We start from the raw sequence: 17,647 nt of genomic DNA, 5'->3' as shown, positions 1-17,647 counted from the left end.
ATTAGCATAATTCTGTTCAGATAATTCAAATATTGTCATGATAGTCTATAATCATACTGATTAGGCAGTATTAGTGTTTATATTGTTGTCATAGGTCTGGTTTGACTGAGACAAGTCTGATTCTGGTTTGCATTTTGTATCTAAAATTCACTATTTTGATCTTTGACAGACTGAAGCTGCTTCTGCCATGGTTGGAGGCCCGTATCCACGAGGGCTGTGAGGAACCTGCTACCCACAATGCCCTGGCTAAGATCTACATCGACAGCAACAACAACCCAGAGCGCTTTCTCCGAGAGAACCCCTACTACGACAGCCGCGTGGTGGGCAAATATTGTGAGAAGAGGGACCCCCATCTGGCCTGTGTGGCTTATGAGAGAGGACAGTGTGACCAAGAGCTCATCCATGTAAGGAACAATGGTGCTCTTGTTTTAGCTGTTTGCTGCAGTGGAATATTTTAAACAATTGTTCTGAGAAAAATCCAATTCCTGAAACAGAATGGCCATAAATGTTATTTTTCCTTCACCTTCACAGGTTTGCAATGAGAACTCGCTCTTCAAGAGTCTGTCCCGATACCTTGTGCGTCGTAAGGACCCCGAGCTGTGGGCTAGTGTGCTTCTGGAAAGCAACCCTTACAGGAGACCCCTAATCGACCAGGTGCAAATTATCAACATGAACCTTTATTTTGCATACCATTTAGTTCCTCAATGCCGCATTTCCCAGTAGGATAGCACAACGTAAATGAGTTTGATTGTGAAAAGTGGGTTTAGAATGTAAACAAGTTGTTAAAGGGGAGGGGCTAAAACTGAGGGATTGATGATGTCATCAGAAACAGAACATTGTTTCAACCTTTTTGTTTGGAAAGAAAATGGGCAAATTTTGATTTCATATTAACTTCAAGTACATTTTATGAGTTATAAGTGCTTCAAACATAAATATTAAAACCACCTCATGTTCCTGTCCACCTCAGGTTGTGCAAACAGCCCTTTCAGAGACCCAGGACCCTGAGGAAGTCTCTGTTACTGTCAAAGCTTTCATGACTGCTGACCTACCCAATGAACTCATTGAGCTCCTGGAGAAGATCGTCCTGGACAACTCTGTTTTCAGTGAACACAGGTAATTGACATCATGGTTAACAAATATAAAATAATTTCCAGAAATGATTTTAGGCTGTTAAACATTTGCTTCTGTTATTTGTGTCCCAGGAACCTGCAGAACCTCCTGATCCTGACGGCCATCAAGGCTGACCGCACTCGCGTCATGGAGTACATCAACCGCCTCGACAACTACGACGCCCCAGACATTGCTAACATCGCCATTAGCAATGAGCTCTTCGAAGAGGCTTTTGCAATCTTTAGAAAGTTCGATGTGAACACATCAGCAGTTCAGGTACATCTTATCTCGCAAATATCATCTCTGGCCTTAGTTTCTTTTTCCTGATTCTATAGTCTCAATTTGTTGTAATTTTTGACTGTAGGTTCTTATCGAGCACATTGGCAATCTGGACCGGGCCTATGAGTTTGCTGAGCGCTGTAATGAGCCGGCCGTGTGGAGTCAGCTGGCTAAAGCACAGCTGCAGAAGGGGCTGGTGAAAGAAGCCATTGACTCTTACATCAAAGCTGACGACCCCTCGGCCTACATGGAAGTGGGACAAGCTGCAGCCCAAAGCGGTAAGAAACAAAAGTGCCTGATTCTTGACTAAATCTAAAACGTCCATGTTGAGATGTTCATAAATATGGGAAATAGTCTAGTAGTGAGATTACCATTGTTTTTCTCCTCAGGAAACTGGGAGGATCTTGTCAAGTTTTTACAGATGGCTCGTAAGAAGGCCCGTGAATCGTATGTGGAGACCGAGCTGATCTTTGCCCTGGCCAAGACTAACCGTCTAGCTGAACTGGAGGAGTTTATCAATGGGCCGAACAACGCACACATTCAACAAGTATGAGTTGTCTACTTTGGCTGAGCAAAATCCGCCACCAAAAGTGACACAGATGTCTTAGAAATTCAAAACGTAATAGACTGTTCCTCCGTAATGTTCACAGAATTGCGAGTTTATGTCTCTCAGTTCTGACTTTATAACTCGCAGTTGTGAGTTTATATCTCACAATTCTGAGGAAAAAAGTCAGAATTGCGAGTTTGTATCATGCAATTCTGAAAAAAAATTGTGAGAAGTTGTGTGATAAATTGGGAGATAACTTTTTTTTTTAATTAAGTGGCGGAAACGGCCTTCTATAGTATTTGTATGTATTCAGATGTAAAAGACAAAGAATTAGAAATAAGTGGGAAAAAATGAAAAGGAAAAAACCTTGAAAATATAATAAGGTTAAATTCTGAAGGTTAAAAAGGTTAAGTCTAAACCATTAAATGTTGTTTCATTAAAAAAAATACAAATTCCTGCACTGTTTCTGTATATGGCTGATCAATTAATGTCTGAAATATATATATAAAATATGAATTTTTTTATATATATATTTTTTTTAATCCAGGTTGGTGACCGATGCTATGACGAGAAGATGTATGAGGCAGCTAAACTACTTTATAACAATGTATCAAACTTCGGTCGTCTGGCCTCCACTCTGGTGCATCTTGGCGAATATCAGGCTGCTGTCGACGGGGCCCGCAAAGCCAACAGCACAAGGACCTGGAAAGAGGTCTGGTTGTACATTCTAGCTTCTTTCTCTTTCCAGTTACAGAAGACATTTTAAGTTGCAGGTTACCTTGTTTTGTAGCATTTATCCCATTTGTTTTGCCTCTATATATTCTGTTTACATGGGTAACAAAGATGTTGTCGACTTGTAGGTTTGCTTTGCCTGTGTTGATGGGAAGGAGTTTCGTCTGGCTCAGATGTGTGGATTGCATATTGTCGTTCATGCTGATGAACTTGAGGAGCTCATCAACTACTACCAGGTGAGAATGATTTAAAGGAGACCTATTATGCCCCTGAATGCGTCAGTGAAGTTTCAGCTGAAAATACCCCACATATCATTTATTATATTATTTTGAAAATGCCTATTTTGAGTGGAAGCAGAAACAAGCTGTTTTCATACATGTTTCTTTAAAAGTGAGCTGCTGCTCCCCGGCCCCCTTATCCAGAATAGAGCTGTGCTTTTCAGCTCTGCTAAAAAACATCTGTTTGGTTTTGATTATCCTGTCTATGACACAGAAATCATGCGTTTTAAACTATATTAGTTTAAACTTCTGATATACAGTTTTCTGAGTGCACACATCTGAAGCACGCACACAGAAAGTGGCTGTCACATGCATGTGAGTACTAAACTAAGTTCTCTTTCATGTCTTATTGCGCTTAAACTGTCAAATACACACAAGTTTATGGTATAAACACACAAGAGTTACAAAAACAGTCGGTTATGTCTGTGAAGGTAAACAGCTGGGAAAGAAATTGCATGTTTATATAAGATCTGTGTGGCTGCAGAGTAATATACAGTAAATAAATAAATAAAAATCCACTGTTCTCATCTCCTCTGAGGCTGGGACTCTAAATAGTGTTGCAGCCAAGACAGAACAGTTAGCATTCTTTGCTCGAACTTTTGCCATGGCGTTAGAACTGGTACACTGTTGCCACTTACGAAAACAAAATGGCAACACAGTGGTTGGAAACATGATGATTAAGGGGTAATATTATAATAAGATCCCCTTTCTACATCATATGAGGAGTGAAATCTGAGCGGCTCGTTTTTTCACATACTTGTGGAGAAAGACAAAATTAAAGACCAAAACAAAGTTACTGGGTTGTCCTTTTTCACGTTTTCTGGATTGGTAGATGCACTGGGGACCCGATTATAGCACTTAAACATGGAAAAAGTCAGATTTAATTTAGGTTTGATGACATTTGTATAGCCTGAGATATTAACAGGGTTCCCACAATCATGGAAAGACCTAAACATTAAAAAATAAAATGTAAAGAGATTATAAATTGCTCTTTGTGAGTTTAATCATTTTTATTGAATTTCTAATCAAAAAATCCTATTACAAGATTACATTACAAACAAAGTAAAGTATATAGATTCAAAAAAAGTAATCATTATTGTCCATATAGGAGCATTTTTAAAATCCAGTTATCACAAACAGCTCAAAATAATAGAATTAAATTCATGATTTAAGTAGAACCTCCTTAGTGTGTCTGTCCATCTTGGAGTCCAGCAGGGCTGATTGATATTTGTGGTTTCTCCATCAGGACCGTGGCTATTTCGAAGAGCTGATCACCATGCTGGAGGCGGCGCTGGGTCTGGAGCGCGCTCACATGGGCATGTTCACAGAATTGGCCATCCTCTACTCCAAATTCAAACCACAGAAGATGAGGGAGCACCTGGAGCTCTTCTGGTCCAGAGTCAACATTCCCAAGGTCTGTGTGCTTCTAATATATATTGATTGATGTAAATGGACTTCTTATATTCACTCCAAACTAATTCGCATTAAAATAGCAAACTCTGTATGTATTGGTCGATGAAACAAACTAATGAAACAGTTTGTGCATCTGTTCAGGTTTTGAGGGCAGCAGAACAGGCTCATCTTTGGGGAGAGCTAGTCTTCCTGTATGATAAGTATGAGGAGTATGACAACGCCATTATCACAATGATGAACCATCCTGCAGATGCCTGGAAAGAGAGCCAGTTCAAAGACATCATAACCAAGGTATCATCACACTTTGCTCATACTTTAGGACTTCGTTCAAGCTTTCTTTCACTCTCCATTTGCTGTTAACTCTTGTTGCAGGTTGCTAATGTTGAGCTGTATTACAAAGCCGTCCAGTTCTACCTGGAGTTTAAACCGCTGTTACTGAACGATCTGTTGATCGTATTGTCCCCACGTCTCGACCACTCTCGTGCCGTCAACTTTTTCAGCAAGGTACCTTGTGTGACTTGTACCGTTACATTCTTTAAAAATCGACCACAAAACTAATATTTTGATTCGTTTTTAGGTCAAGCAGTTGTCGTTGGTGAAACCATACCTGAGATCTGTACAGAACCACAACAACAAGGCTGTAAATGAGGCACTAAATAATCTCTTCATCACAGAGGAGGACTATCAGGTATATATCAAACCATTTTAGACCCAGCCTGTAATTTTACAATAATTCTCTTGGTAACCTCTCATCTTTTGGTTTTTTTTTTTCTCCACAGGCTCTGCGCACATCTATTGATGCCTATGATAACTTCGACAACATATCTCTGGCTCAAAGCCTGGAGAAGCACGAACTCATCGAGTTCAGGCGAATCGCCGCCTACCTGTTCAAAGGCAACAACCGCTGGAAGCAGAGTGTGGAGCTCTGCAAGAAAGACAAACTTTACAAGGTCTCATCCTCAGCCAATCATGTCTAATATAAGGAGTTTTCAATATTTTAGATGCCAGGGATCTCCAGATATTATCATCATTATGTGAAAGACTTCCATGCTAAAATTTAAATATAGTTATTTTGAATAATAATAATTTATAATATGAAAAATTTGTATTATAAATAAATCTAAAATATTGAAAATTTTATTTAAATTTTTTACTAGTTATCATAGTCAGTGTTGGGGGTAACGCCTTACAAGTAACACAAGTTACGTAATAATATTACTTTTTCCAAGTAACTAGTAAAGTAACGCATTACTTTTTAATTGACTTAAGTTACTTTTTCAAATAAGTAATGCCAGTCACTCCCCCCCATTTATTGATTAAAAGCTCTCCTGTCCCCATGCTGAGTGAAATTGTGAGTAAGATGTTACTTTAGTTCTAGAATAAATGTGAACATGCAAAAATATAGTCTCCCGCACTAATGAAATCTTCCTCAAAATTAATAAAAACTCTGAAATTCAATGCAAACCTGCAATAATGAAATGTTAAATAATACTGAAATCCTTTATGTATTTAATCCCATTTTATTAACAAATGTCTTTGCCGACTTTCGACGATCCAATTCATCCATACTAATAAGCAAAAATTACTCAAGATAATAATGTTATATTAAAAACAAACAACCAAGCCCTGCCCAGATTTAAAAAGTAACGCAAATGTAACATAACGCATTACTTTCCATAAAAAGTAACTAAGTAATGTAATTAGTGTCTTTTTTAGGGAGTAACTCAATATTGTAATGCATTACTTTTATAAGTAACTTTCACCAACACTGAACATCGTACACTATAGAAGTACAGAATTTTAATTAAATTTTAACCAAAAGTTATATTTAAAAATATTTATTTGAATCTTATTTTATTCAAATCTTTTACTTATGTAGTCTAGTTTTGATTTATTTTACTCATTTATTTACTTGTATTAATCAGATCTAATTCTTATTTATTTTAATCTCGTTTATGTGTTTTTATAAATTAAAATGTACTTATTTTATTCTAATTTAACTTTTAATCATTTTTATTCATATTATTTTTAAACTGTTTTTCTCTAAACTTTTCTAAAGGCCCATTAGCACTTCTTTACAGATTTGTTTTACAGTTTGAAAACCCCTGTCTTATACCACATGGGATGTTGTACTGAGAATGTTGCCCAGTTTTTGGCAGGACCCTGTTAGCTAAGTCTTTGTTCTTGTCTTTCTTCCACAGGACGCAATGCAGTATGCTTCAGAGTCAAAGGACACAGAGCTGGCTGAGGAGCTGCTGCAGTGGTTCTTGCAGGAAGACAAGAAAGAGTGTTTTGCCGCCTGCCTGTTCACCTGCTACGACCTGCTGAGGCCCGACGTGGTGCTGGAGACCGCGTGGAGGCACAACCTCATGGACTTCTCCATGCCCTACTTCATCCAGGTCATGAGGGAATACCTCAGCAAGGTGAGCCTCCATCCAGAGGATCCTCTGGGTCTGAAAGTGGACATGGTTTTGGTTGGTAGATGCTTCAGATTGAGCCTTTTCTCAGTGGAAACACTTCAGCTCTGTTCCAAAACCCAGCCAACTGTCTTCTAATAGATTCAACTCTAAATCGATTTTGATAAAGTTTGATGTTAACACATTTCTAAGCTAATAATGGAGAATCTAATAAACAAAAAACATAGCAGCAACTCTACCCTACCTGCTAAAATCAGTCCATTACTATTTTGTAATACCTCTCAGTAAAAATGTTTCTCTGACCTTTAATTATTTTCATTTTGTGATTGAAAATAATGATAATTCATAGACAGATCATAGACAGTTATTACAATCCTACATTATTTTCTCTAAATAAATTATATATCAATAAAGGAAGTCTATGCATTAATTTCACTTTGGGGATCAATAAAGGAAGTCTTAAAGGGATAGTTCACCCAAAAATGAAAATTTGATGTTTATTTGCTTACCCCCAGGGCATCCAAGATGTAGGTGACTTTGTTTCTTCAGTAGAACACAAATGAAGATTAACTCAAACCGTTGCAGTCTGTCACTCATAAAATGGCAGTCAATGGGATGAACGGCTTTGAGAGTAAAAAAAAACATACACAGACAAAACCAAATTAAACCCTGCGTCTCATGGCGATACATTAAGGTCTTAACACACAAAATAATCGGTCTGCGCAGGAAACTGAACAGTATTTATATAATTTTTTTTTTACCTCTAATCCACCGCAATGTCCAACTGTCCTGAGCGCGTTCAGGACAGTTGGACACTGATGTACTATACCTTTTAAGTACATAATTTTCTCAAAATAAATATAAAATAAAACTAAAACCTTAAAGGTCCCTTATTGTACACATTTCTGGAGGTTTATTTTAGTTGTTGATGTCCTTAAGAATATATATTTGCGGTATAAGTGCCAAAATCCATCTCAATATATTTTTACAGCTCCTTTTTTAGGAGCTCTGTCAAAAACAGGTCGATTTTGGCCCATCTAATTAATATTCATGAGCCTCTCTTCTGATTGGCCTGTTGTTTTCTGAGTGACGCACAGCCAGGCCAACCACAGGTAACTACGGTCATGTATGCTTTAGCCGAGCCCAGAGCCATAGAGAGAGCCTAGCCTGCTGATACTCAACAGGATATTTCAGAATGATCATTAATGTTTTTTCTTTTTCAAACACCGAATGCAGTAAGCTACGTAACTGTTGCTTCAGTAAAGCCCCTTTCACAATGCGCGCTGATTCTGGAAAATTACGGGAACGAGCGCTGTGTGAACAAAAGCCAGAACCATAAAGGCAGTGTTGTAGTGATGATGCACGTTATCATGCGACTCTTCACGTGCAAAGTGGAATGAAGCGGCGATCGGACAGAGCCAGCTCCGCACTGTCAGCGCTGAAGCAGTTTGTTCAGTTTAGTGAAACGTACGCGTCGCATTACATCTCACATCCAAACGTCACATGTCTTTATGGGTTGTGTGTAAAGCACGCACAGATTCCGGAAAACAACTGTGAATGAACCAAATTAAACAACTCTGGAACAAATCATGGGACACATTGTCCGTGTATTTACCGGAATCGCTGAGTGAAAGAGGCTGAAGTTGACGTGCCAGTGGTCTCTTATATTCACGTTGTTCTGAAGCCTGTGCAATGATGTAGTTTCCTGACATCCATGGACTGAACAGGGTTTTCTCGACTTGTTTTCGTGTTGTTGTTGCTCAACAATGGAATGGATGCATTGTTGTCTGGGTTTGACAAAAGGAGGGTGGGACGGTGGTTGGTGCTCGGGTGGTGACTGAAGGCGGTGACTGAGTAGATCGGACGTTACATCTGTACGGAAGTCACAGCGGCTCGTGAAAATGAACAGCTACTTTAAGCAGGCTGTGTGCAGTTTACTGTGGATTGACTGTTTTGAAACTCATATGGTAGTTACATAGCCCCTAGACCTCAGTTATCATGAAAAAAGCCAGGAAATTTCGATTTTGACAATATGGGACCTTTAAATCATTCATTTTAAATGCCACATTAATTTAGTCTTAAAAAAATGTACAGTATTAAAAAATAATTTTATTACTTTTAAATATTGCTTACGATTAAATTTAAGAGTTTTACTAAATTTTTATTTATTTATTTAATACAAATTACTTTACTGTTGTCTAATGCTCACTTTAATGTCTAATATCCAACATATTCAATATTGGCAGATACTGATAGATTATTATTTCTGTAGCCGATATCATATAAAACACAAAGTTAAAACAAAAAATTTGGGGTTGGTAAGATTTTTATTTTTGTTTTGTTTTTGAATTATGCTCATCAAGGCTGTATTTATTTGATAAAAAAAAATACAGTACAAGATGAATATTTTGAAATATTAAAATTTTAAATAATCATTTTCTATTTTAATTTTAGCAGCCGTTATTCCAATCTTATAAAATGCTGATTTAATGCTCAATAAATATTTAATTTTCAGTGTTCTTTGATGAATAGAAAGTTCAAATGAACAGCATTTATTTTGAATATTGAAATATAGAAATATAAACATTTATAAAATCTCTACTCTCATATTTAATAGATTTAATCTATCCTTGCTAAATAAAAGAAATCGTTTCTTAAAAATTATTAGGTTTTGGAACAGAATTTTTTCCATATTTGTATGATTTTTTTTTTTTTTTTTTATAGTTTTGTTTCTCCAGTCATTCATGAACATGTTCAGACCGGACATTTATTCATAAGGAATATTTCATCTTTTAGACTTTTTAGATTTATAGTCACACTACCTAGTTATTATATTGATTCATTTGAACATCTAGTGAAAAACAAATGCTAGTGGACTAACAGGGAGGACATTTGATTTGTATCTTCTATGATTTCCCGCTGTTAATTTCTTTTAACACTTCTGGTGATTGCTGCATTTGTTCTCTACCTGCTTTTTGCAATGCTGGACTGTTAAGTTTGCTTTTTTCTTAAGCTGCCACTCTTAAATTCCCTTTCAGGTTGATGCAATTAAGGAAAAGGTGAAGGTTCACTCTTATTCCATCTTTAACCCTTGTAGTTTGGAAGACTGAAACTTTGAAGAATCTGCATGAGTTTTTCCCTCCCATGTCACTCTGCTGCTTTTAAATACACACCTTAACTAGACTTTCCTTGAGTTCCTTCTAGATTACTGACCATCCGTTTGCCAGACGCTGCGGTAGTCCGCCTCAGACCTGTAGATGGTAGAAAGCTGGAATTAGCTGATGAACACCACAAAACTCTCATTTCATTGATTGCCAACTATATTTAGTTTGTTCATTGAATTTGAAAAAATAAATTGTTAAAGATCATCAGCTAATTCCATTGTAGACTGATTTAGGTAGGTTGAAAATGAGATGACGGCAAAATGAAGTGACCACATTTTCAAAATTAACATGTTTTTTTACTTGTATTAAACTAAGAGTTGCATGGTTGCTCGATTTGTTTTCAAGCTACAATCTAGCGACAGCTATGAGAAAGTGTGGTCCTTCACAAAACGCAAACCGTTGTATGCTGTAGTAGATACTTTACAAGCATGTGTTTTAGAGTTAGTAGCTCCCTGGAAAGGTCAGGGATCATGGCTGTTGGCTTTGCCTGCCTCTGGAAGCCGTGAATGGCTGTGTAAACCATCTCTCACCCCGTCACACCTTCACTCTTACTCTGCCTTTCTCTCATGCACTCTTTTTAACATGGGAATAACAAAAACTACACCTGTGGCATGATTTCTCCCTCTCAACGAAACTTCGACCTGCCGATCTTCTCTTTAAGCCTGCTCAACAACATAATACTTTAACTTTGAAAAGTTGACACCAGCTTTATGTAGAGAACCGAACCCAGATGCAACATTTAAAGGGATAGTTCACATAAAAATGACAATTCTGTCATTTGTTCACCCTCATGTCATTTCAAACCTGTTCTGTAAAACACAAAAAGGAACATTTTGAAGAATGTCGCAGGTGCTCTTTTCCATAAACGGGACACTTATGCGACATTTTTTTTAACTTGACGAGATAGTTCACCCAAAAATGAGAATTCTGTCATTAATTACTCACCTTCATGTTGTTTCAAACCTGTAAGACCTTTATTCATCTTCAGAACACTTAAGATATTTTTGATGAAATCCAAGAGCTTTCTGACCCTGCATAGACAGCAATGCAACTGACACGTTCAAGACCCAGAAAAGTAGTAAGGACATTGTTAAAACAGTCCATGTGACATCAGTGGTTCAATCATAATGTTATGAAGGTACGAGAATACTTTTTGTGTGCAAAGAAAACAAAAAAAAATTGTATTCAACAATCTGTGTCAGTGTCTGTGGGAATAAAGAGACATTATTTTGTTTTCTTTCCGCACAACGTTTTCAAATTTTTCTTTATTTAAAATATCTAAATTATTATTTTGTTTTTAGTTTTATTTTTTTTTTAATATTTGCTTGTGTTATATATATTTTTTAATTTTATTTGGTATTGTTTTATTTAAATGTATTTTTTTTATGCTAGTAAGTATGAATTAATTGATATTTAATTATATATATATATATATATATATATATATATATATATAATATTTTCACTCAAAAATATTTACAATAATCTCAAAATACCTAATATGACACAATATTAGTTTCTTTTTTATAGTTTTATTTAATGTAATTTAATTGTTTACTTTTTTTATTTGATTGTTTTTTTGTTTTGTTTAATGCTAGCAAGTACATACTGATATTTAATTTACATATATAATTTATGTAATTTTGACTCAAAAATATTGGCAATAAACTCAGAATACCTAATGTGCCATTTTATTTTATTTTTTAATTATAGTTTTTTTTTAATGCCAGTAAGTACATACTGATATTTAATTTACATATAGTTGCCGTAACATCAAAATACCAAATATTTCAGTATGTGTGAAAATAAAGAAACATTATATATGTTTTCTTTGCGCACATAGTTTTCTCATATTTCTTTATTTATTATTTAAATATCTAAATTATTATTTACTTTTATTGGTTATTTTCTTTTTTTTACTCCTTAAAATACCTGATATTTATTTATCATGTTTATTTATTTTTTTGTTTTATTTAGTTTGGTATTGTTTTATTTTATTTATTTTTTATGCTAGCAAGTATGAATGGAATTGATGTTTAATTATATTATTTACATATGTTAGTAATGTAATATTTTCACTCAAAAATATTTGCAATAATCTCAAAATACCTAACATGCCACAATATTAGTTTGTAATTTGTAAATAGTATGTAATTTTGACACAAAAAAATATTTGCAATAAACTCAAAATACCTAATATGCCATTTTATTTTATTTTTTAATGTTTTTTTTTTTAATGCCAGCAAGTACATACTGATATTTAATTTACATATATCAAAAATATTTGCCGTAACCACAAAATACCAATTATGTCAGTATCTGTGGAAATAAAGAGACATCATTTTAGTTTTCTTTGCGCGCAAATTTAAAATATCTTAATTACTATTTACTTTTATTGGTTTGGTTTTTATATATATATATATTTTTTTTTATTTACTTCTTAAAATACCTGATATTTGCTTATCACGTTATATTTTTTTGTTTTATTTTGTTTGGTATTGTTTTATTATTTTTATTTTAATGCTAGCAAGTATGAATGGAATTAATATTTAATTATATAATATTTACATATATAAGTAATGCAAATATTTTCACTTAAATCTTATTTTATTTGTAATTGTTTTTTTTTAATGCAAGTACAAGTCAAATTGATATTTAGTTCACATATGTAATTTTGACTAATATATTTGCAGTAATCTCAAAATACCTAATATGCCATTTTATTTTATTTTTTAATAGTTTTTTTGGTAACACTTTACAATAAGGTTCATTAGTTAACATTAGTTAACCTCAATAGTTAACATGAACTAATAATGAACTGTACTTATACAGCATTTATTAATCTTTGTTAATGTTAATTTCAACATTTACTAATACATTATTAAAATTTTGTTAACATTAGTTAATGCAGTGTGAACTAACATGAACAAACAATGAACAACTGTATTTCCGTTAACTAATGTTAACAAAGATTAGTAAATACAGTAACAAATGTATTGCTCATGGTTAGTTCATGTTAGTTAATACATTATCTAATGTTTAACTAATCAACCTTATTGTAAAGTGTTACCGTTTTTTTTTAAATGCTAGCAAGTACAAGTCAAACTGATTTTTGATATATGGGAATTAAATATATTTCCCAAAACCTCAAATACCAAATATGTCAGCCGAAATAATAAAGAGACCTTATTTTTGTTTTCTTTGCGCCAAAGTTTTCTCATAGCTATATAAAAATACGGTCGAACCCCTGATGTCACATGGACTATTTTAACAATGTCCTTACTACCTTTCCGGGCCTTGAACGTGTCAGTTGCGTTGCTGTCTATGCAGGTTCAGAAAGCTCTCCGATTTGATCAAAAATATCTTAATTTGTCTTTCGAAGATGAACGAAGGTCTTACAGGTTTGGAACGACATGAGGGCGAGTAATTAATTTTTGGGTGAACTATGCCTTTAACAAACCCAGTCCCCATTCACTTTCATTATCAAGAAAGAACAGCTTGAACATTCTTCAAAATTTCTACATTTTCCACTGAAGTAAAAAAAAATAAAAAATAGTCACACAGATTCGAAATGACACGAGGGTGAGTAAATGAAGACAGAATAGTACTTTTTAGGTGAATTATTGCTTTAAATCACTCAAGGATGGGTAAGACACCCAGGAGACTCTAACCTTTGTAACTTGGCTTTTACTTATTGGTCATGTTTATTCGCTAATTCAGATTATGATTTTGGTCATTTTATGGTGGAAAGGCACCTATAGGACTTTTGTAAGTTTCCGTTAATATCATTTGCGCAGTGACTTCCTTTTTCTCACAGGGGCATCTTTCACAGAAACTGTCCAATGAGCAGCGTCCTCCAATTTTAAATATTCACACAGCTTTTCCTAGATCTGTAGTTTGATTAAAGGTGCGGTCACATTTAGCGTTCCGGCAAATATTTGCAGGTGAAATCCAGGCAAACCAATAGGAAACTACATGAGGAGAAAATATTTTCTCACACGACAGAAAGCTGCTTTCTGTGTGAGCTGTGCTTCATACATTGCTATTAGTATTGACAATGGACTTTTTTTCCCTGCAGTATTTTCCAGAATTTGTGATCGCACCTTTAAGAGGGTTCTGTTTTCTACATATGCACTGTTATTAATAGGATAATGACTGACTGTATGGGGGACCATCTACTGTGTGTGTTATGGATTGAATCACAGAGGACATTCAGTGTAATCCGTAGTGACCATGTGAAATGCATAGACCAGTAATAGGATGCTTATATCAATGGGAAGTGTTTGTCGTCGGGTATGGAGTGCCTTGGCAAGAAGCTTGTGCTCTGAGACCTGCTTTGAAAGCGTGTGCACCTTGTATTAAGCTTGGCTTTATGCATATCCCATGAATGGTCCCATCCATCAGTCATTATATCCTTTCTTCAGAGTATTTATCTCTTCTCATTCTTTCTCGCTCTCCTTCATTCAGGTCGACAAGTTGGATGCTTCTGAGTCTTTGAGGAAAGAGGAAGAACAGCTCACAGAGGCACAACCCATTGTCTATGGTAGGACCCTTGAACTTATATAAATATCACCCTTGAAGTTGTATCTAATACACATATACAACAAGTGTATATATAAATATATATATACACACACAACTGTTGTATATAAATAGTTCTTCAAAATACCTGATATTTGCTTGTTATATTTTGTTTGGTATTGTTTTATTTTTTTATTTTTTTTCATGCTAGCTAGTATGAATAGAATTTATATTTAATTAAAGTATTTGCATACATGTAATATTTTCAGCCTCAAATTGTTGTTGTAACCTTTTATTTTATTTTGAATATTCTTTTTTGTTTTGTTTAGTTTAACGCTGGCAAGTATGAGAGGTATTTATATGTAATTTATATTTAATTATATTTTTTGCACATATAGTTAATGTAATACTTTCACTCAAATATTTGCAATAACATCAAAATATCACAGCATGCCACAATATTAGTTTATCTTTTTATTTTATTTTATTTTTCAAATAATATATATGTATTTATTTTGGTTTCGTTATGTTTTTGTTTTGTTTAATGCTAGCAAGTACAAATGTAATTTATATTTAATTTACATGTATAATTTATGTAATTTTCACTCATAAATATTTGCAATAACCTCAGAGTAGTTTATCATTTTATTGTATTTTGGTTTTATTTTATTGTTTTTAAGTATTGGCTTTTTGTTTATTGCTAGCAAGTACAAGTCAAAATGGTATTTATTTACATATATTTACTAAAAATATTTGCAATAACCTCAAAATACCTAATATGCCCCAATTTTATTTAATTTAAATTGTATTTTATTTATTGGTTTTGTTTTGTTTAATGCTAGCAAGTACAAGCCAAATTGATATTTAAATCACATATGTAATTTTTGTAATTTTCACTTAAAATGTTTGCAATAACCTCAAAATACCTAATATGCCATAATTTAAATTAATTTTATTTAATTGATTTTTTTAATTTTTTTATTTATTGGTTTGATTTTGTTTTAAGGCTAGCAAGTACAATTCAAATTGATATATAAATCACATGTAATTTCTGTAATTTTCACTCAAAAATATTTGCAATAACCTCAAAATACCTCAAATGTCTCAATTTAATTTGTTTTTTGTATAATGCTAGCAAATAAAAGTCAAATTGATATTTAATTCACATAATTTATGTAATTTTCACTCAAAAATATTTGACATAACTTTAAAATATTATTTGATATTTTTATTTATTTTGTTGTTTTGTAAGTTTTTTTTTATGCTAGCAAATATGAATGGAATTGAGATTCAATTATATGCGTATAAAATTCATGTAAAAATATTTGTAGTAACCTCAAAATACCTAATTGTTGTTTTATATTAATTTATTTTTATGCCTGATATTGGCTTATCATGTTTTTTGTCAAAGTCAAAGTGATATTTACTCGCATATAAAATGTATGTAATTTTTTTTACAATAACCTCAAAATACCAAATATACGCCTCAATTTTATTATATTGGTTTTGTTTTGTTTAATGCATAGCAAGTACAAGCCAAATTGATATTTAAGTCACATGTATAATTTATGTAATTTTCCCTCAAAATATGCCTTTATTTTATTTATTTATTATTATTGGGTTTGTTTTGTTTAATGCTAGCAAGTACAAGTCAATTTATGTAATTTTCACCCAAAAATATTAGCCATAACTTCAAAATAGCAGATATACCTAATATAGTTTTATTTGGTATTTTTACTTATTTTTTTGTTGTTTTGTAATAGTTTATGCTAGCAAATATGAATGGAATTGAGATTCAATTATATGCGTATATAATTCATGTCAAAATATTAGTAGAAACCTCAAAATACCTAATTATTTGATTTTATATTATTTAATTTTTATGCCTGATATTGGCTTATGTCAAAGTGATATTTACCCACATATTTATGTAATTTTAAAAAGTTTTTTGCAATATATCCTCAAAATACCAAATATATGCCCTGATTTTATTTTAGTTAAATTTTATTTTATGTAGAAACCTCAAAATGCCTAATTATATTATTTTATTTATATGCCTGATACTGGCTTATGTTCCCTTTTTTTGTGGTATTGTTTTTTTTATATAATACACACATAACATTAATGCAATATTTTCACTCAAAAAATATTTGCAGTAATCTCAAAATACCTTAAATGTAGAGTAGTCTGGTGTAAAATAATTTACAGTTAAATAAAATGACCAACTTGCTGTAGTTAGTGCATTAATGCTCTGGCGTTCAATAACTTGTGTATTTATTTTTCCCCCAGGCACGCCCCAGCTGATGCTCACCGCAGGCCCCAACGTCGCAGTTCCCCCACAGCAGCCTTACGGCTACGGCTACCCCACGGCGACCAGCTACGGCCAACCCGCACAGCCAGGCTTCGGCTACGGCATGTAAAGCCCTCCTCCCCGACAGCTGTCCATCCATCTCTCCTTAAGTTCCTTACTAGCTTATTGTGGTCTACTCACAAGGTTATATAAAGTGGAAAAAAGAAAAAAAGTTACGCGTTTTAAATTATTTTCCTTAAAATGCAATGAAGGACTTCATTTTTATTTGTGTTGTCAAAGAAAATAATCGGACCACACTTTTGTTATGTCACATTCCATATTTAAGGCTACTTCTATCACTAGTTTTTCTTTCTTTTCTTTTTTTGTGAGCTGATGTTTTTTTAAGGGGGCATGGGTCGTGTATGTAAGTGGAGTGTGGAGAAGAGCAATTAACCTTAAAATATGTCGTGAAGCATCTGATTTGCACTCTGTCGTGAGAGGAAACTAATGTAGAATCTCTTAATTTTGATGTATTGTATGTGAAGAGCTTACACTGTCAGTCTGTTTAATGCATTTCATTATTGTATATTCTGAAAAAGGTTAAACCATATTTGAACATGATGAACGTATGCATCCATGGGTACATTTAGCTAACACTAAGTAATAATCTGATATTCTACACAAATATGTAGCTGTATGGAAATTTTAAGCGCATACAGACGTGAATATAGTAAATGATTTTAATCCCTTAGCCGAAAAACAGGTTTCCCCCGAGCGACCTCGTAGTTGTTAACATCTCATTCACTCCATGTGTAACAGGTGACCTTTCCTTGTATTGAATACAGTGCTCTTTCTTGTGTGAATCCATTTCCATAAATGAGCAAGGGATACGTTGA

At 33.8% G+C, this 17,647-nt stretch overlaps 1 protein-coding gene across 2 annotated transcripts in view; it reads left to right on the top strand.

The window, feature by feature from the left end:
* cltcb (clathrin, heavy chain b (Hc)) overlaps positions 1–17,647 on the top strand; it is a 37,870-nt gene extending 20,223 nt beyond the window's left edge. The window contains exons 17-33 of one of the 2 annotated variants that reach the window (XM_073818432.1): positions 170–404; positions 532–654; positions 968–1,113; positions 1,203–1,386; positions 1,475–1,667; positions 1,779–1,936; positions 2,484–2,648; positions 2,797–2,904; positions 4,193–4,360; positions 4,501–4,650; positions 4,732–4,863; positions 4,937–5,047; positions 5,139–5,309; positions 6,561–6,782; positions 9,815–9,835; positions 14,408–14,483; positions 16,751–17,647. In XM_073818432.1, the coding sequence (XP_073674533.1) occupies positions 170–404; positions 532–654; positions 968–1,113; positions 1,203–1,386; positions 1,475–1,667; positions 1,779–1,936; positions 2,484–2,648; positions 2,797–2,904; positions 4,193–4,360; positions 4,501–4,650; positions 4,732–4,863; positions 4,937–5,047; positions 5,139–5,309; positions 6,561–6,782; positions 9,815–9,835; positions 14,408–14,483; positions 16,751–16,881 (2,494 nt within the window). In that variant the 3' untranslated portion in view covers positions 16,882–17,647. The remainder of the gene's footprint in view (positions 1–169; positions 405–531; positions 655–967; positions 1,114–1,202; positions 1,387–1,474; positions 1,668–1,778; positions 1,937–2,483; positions 2,649–2,796; positions 2,905–4,192; positions 4,361–4,500; positions 4,651–4,731; positions 4,864–4,936; positions 5,048–5,138; positions 5,310–6,560; positions 6,783–9,814; positions 9,836–14,407; positions 14,484–16,750) is intronic. The other variant, XM_073818433.1, reaches the window with a different exon arrangement.

The sequence above is a fragment of the Garra rufa genome, chromosome 14, assembly GCF_049309525.1.
Source record: "Garra rufa chromosome 14, GarRuf1.0, whole genome shotgun sequence".
NCBI classification, from domain to species: Eukaryota; Metazoa; Chordata; class Actinopteri; order Cypriniformes; family Cyprinidae; genus Garra; species Garra rufa.
The sequence above is the reverse complement of the archived record's forward strand: the minus strand, read 5'-3'. Positions and strand labels throughout refer to the sequence as shown.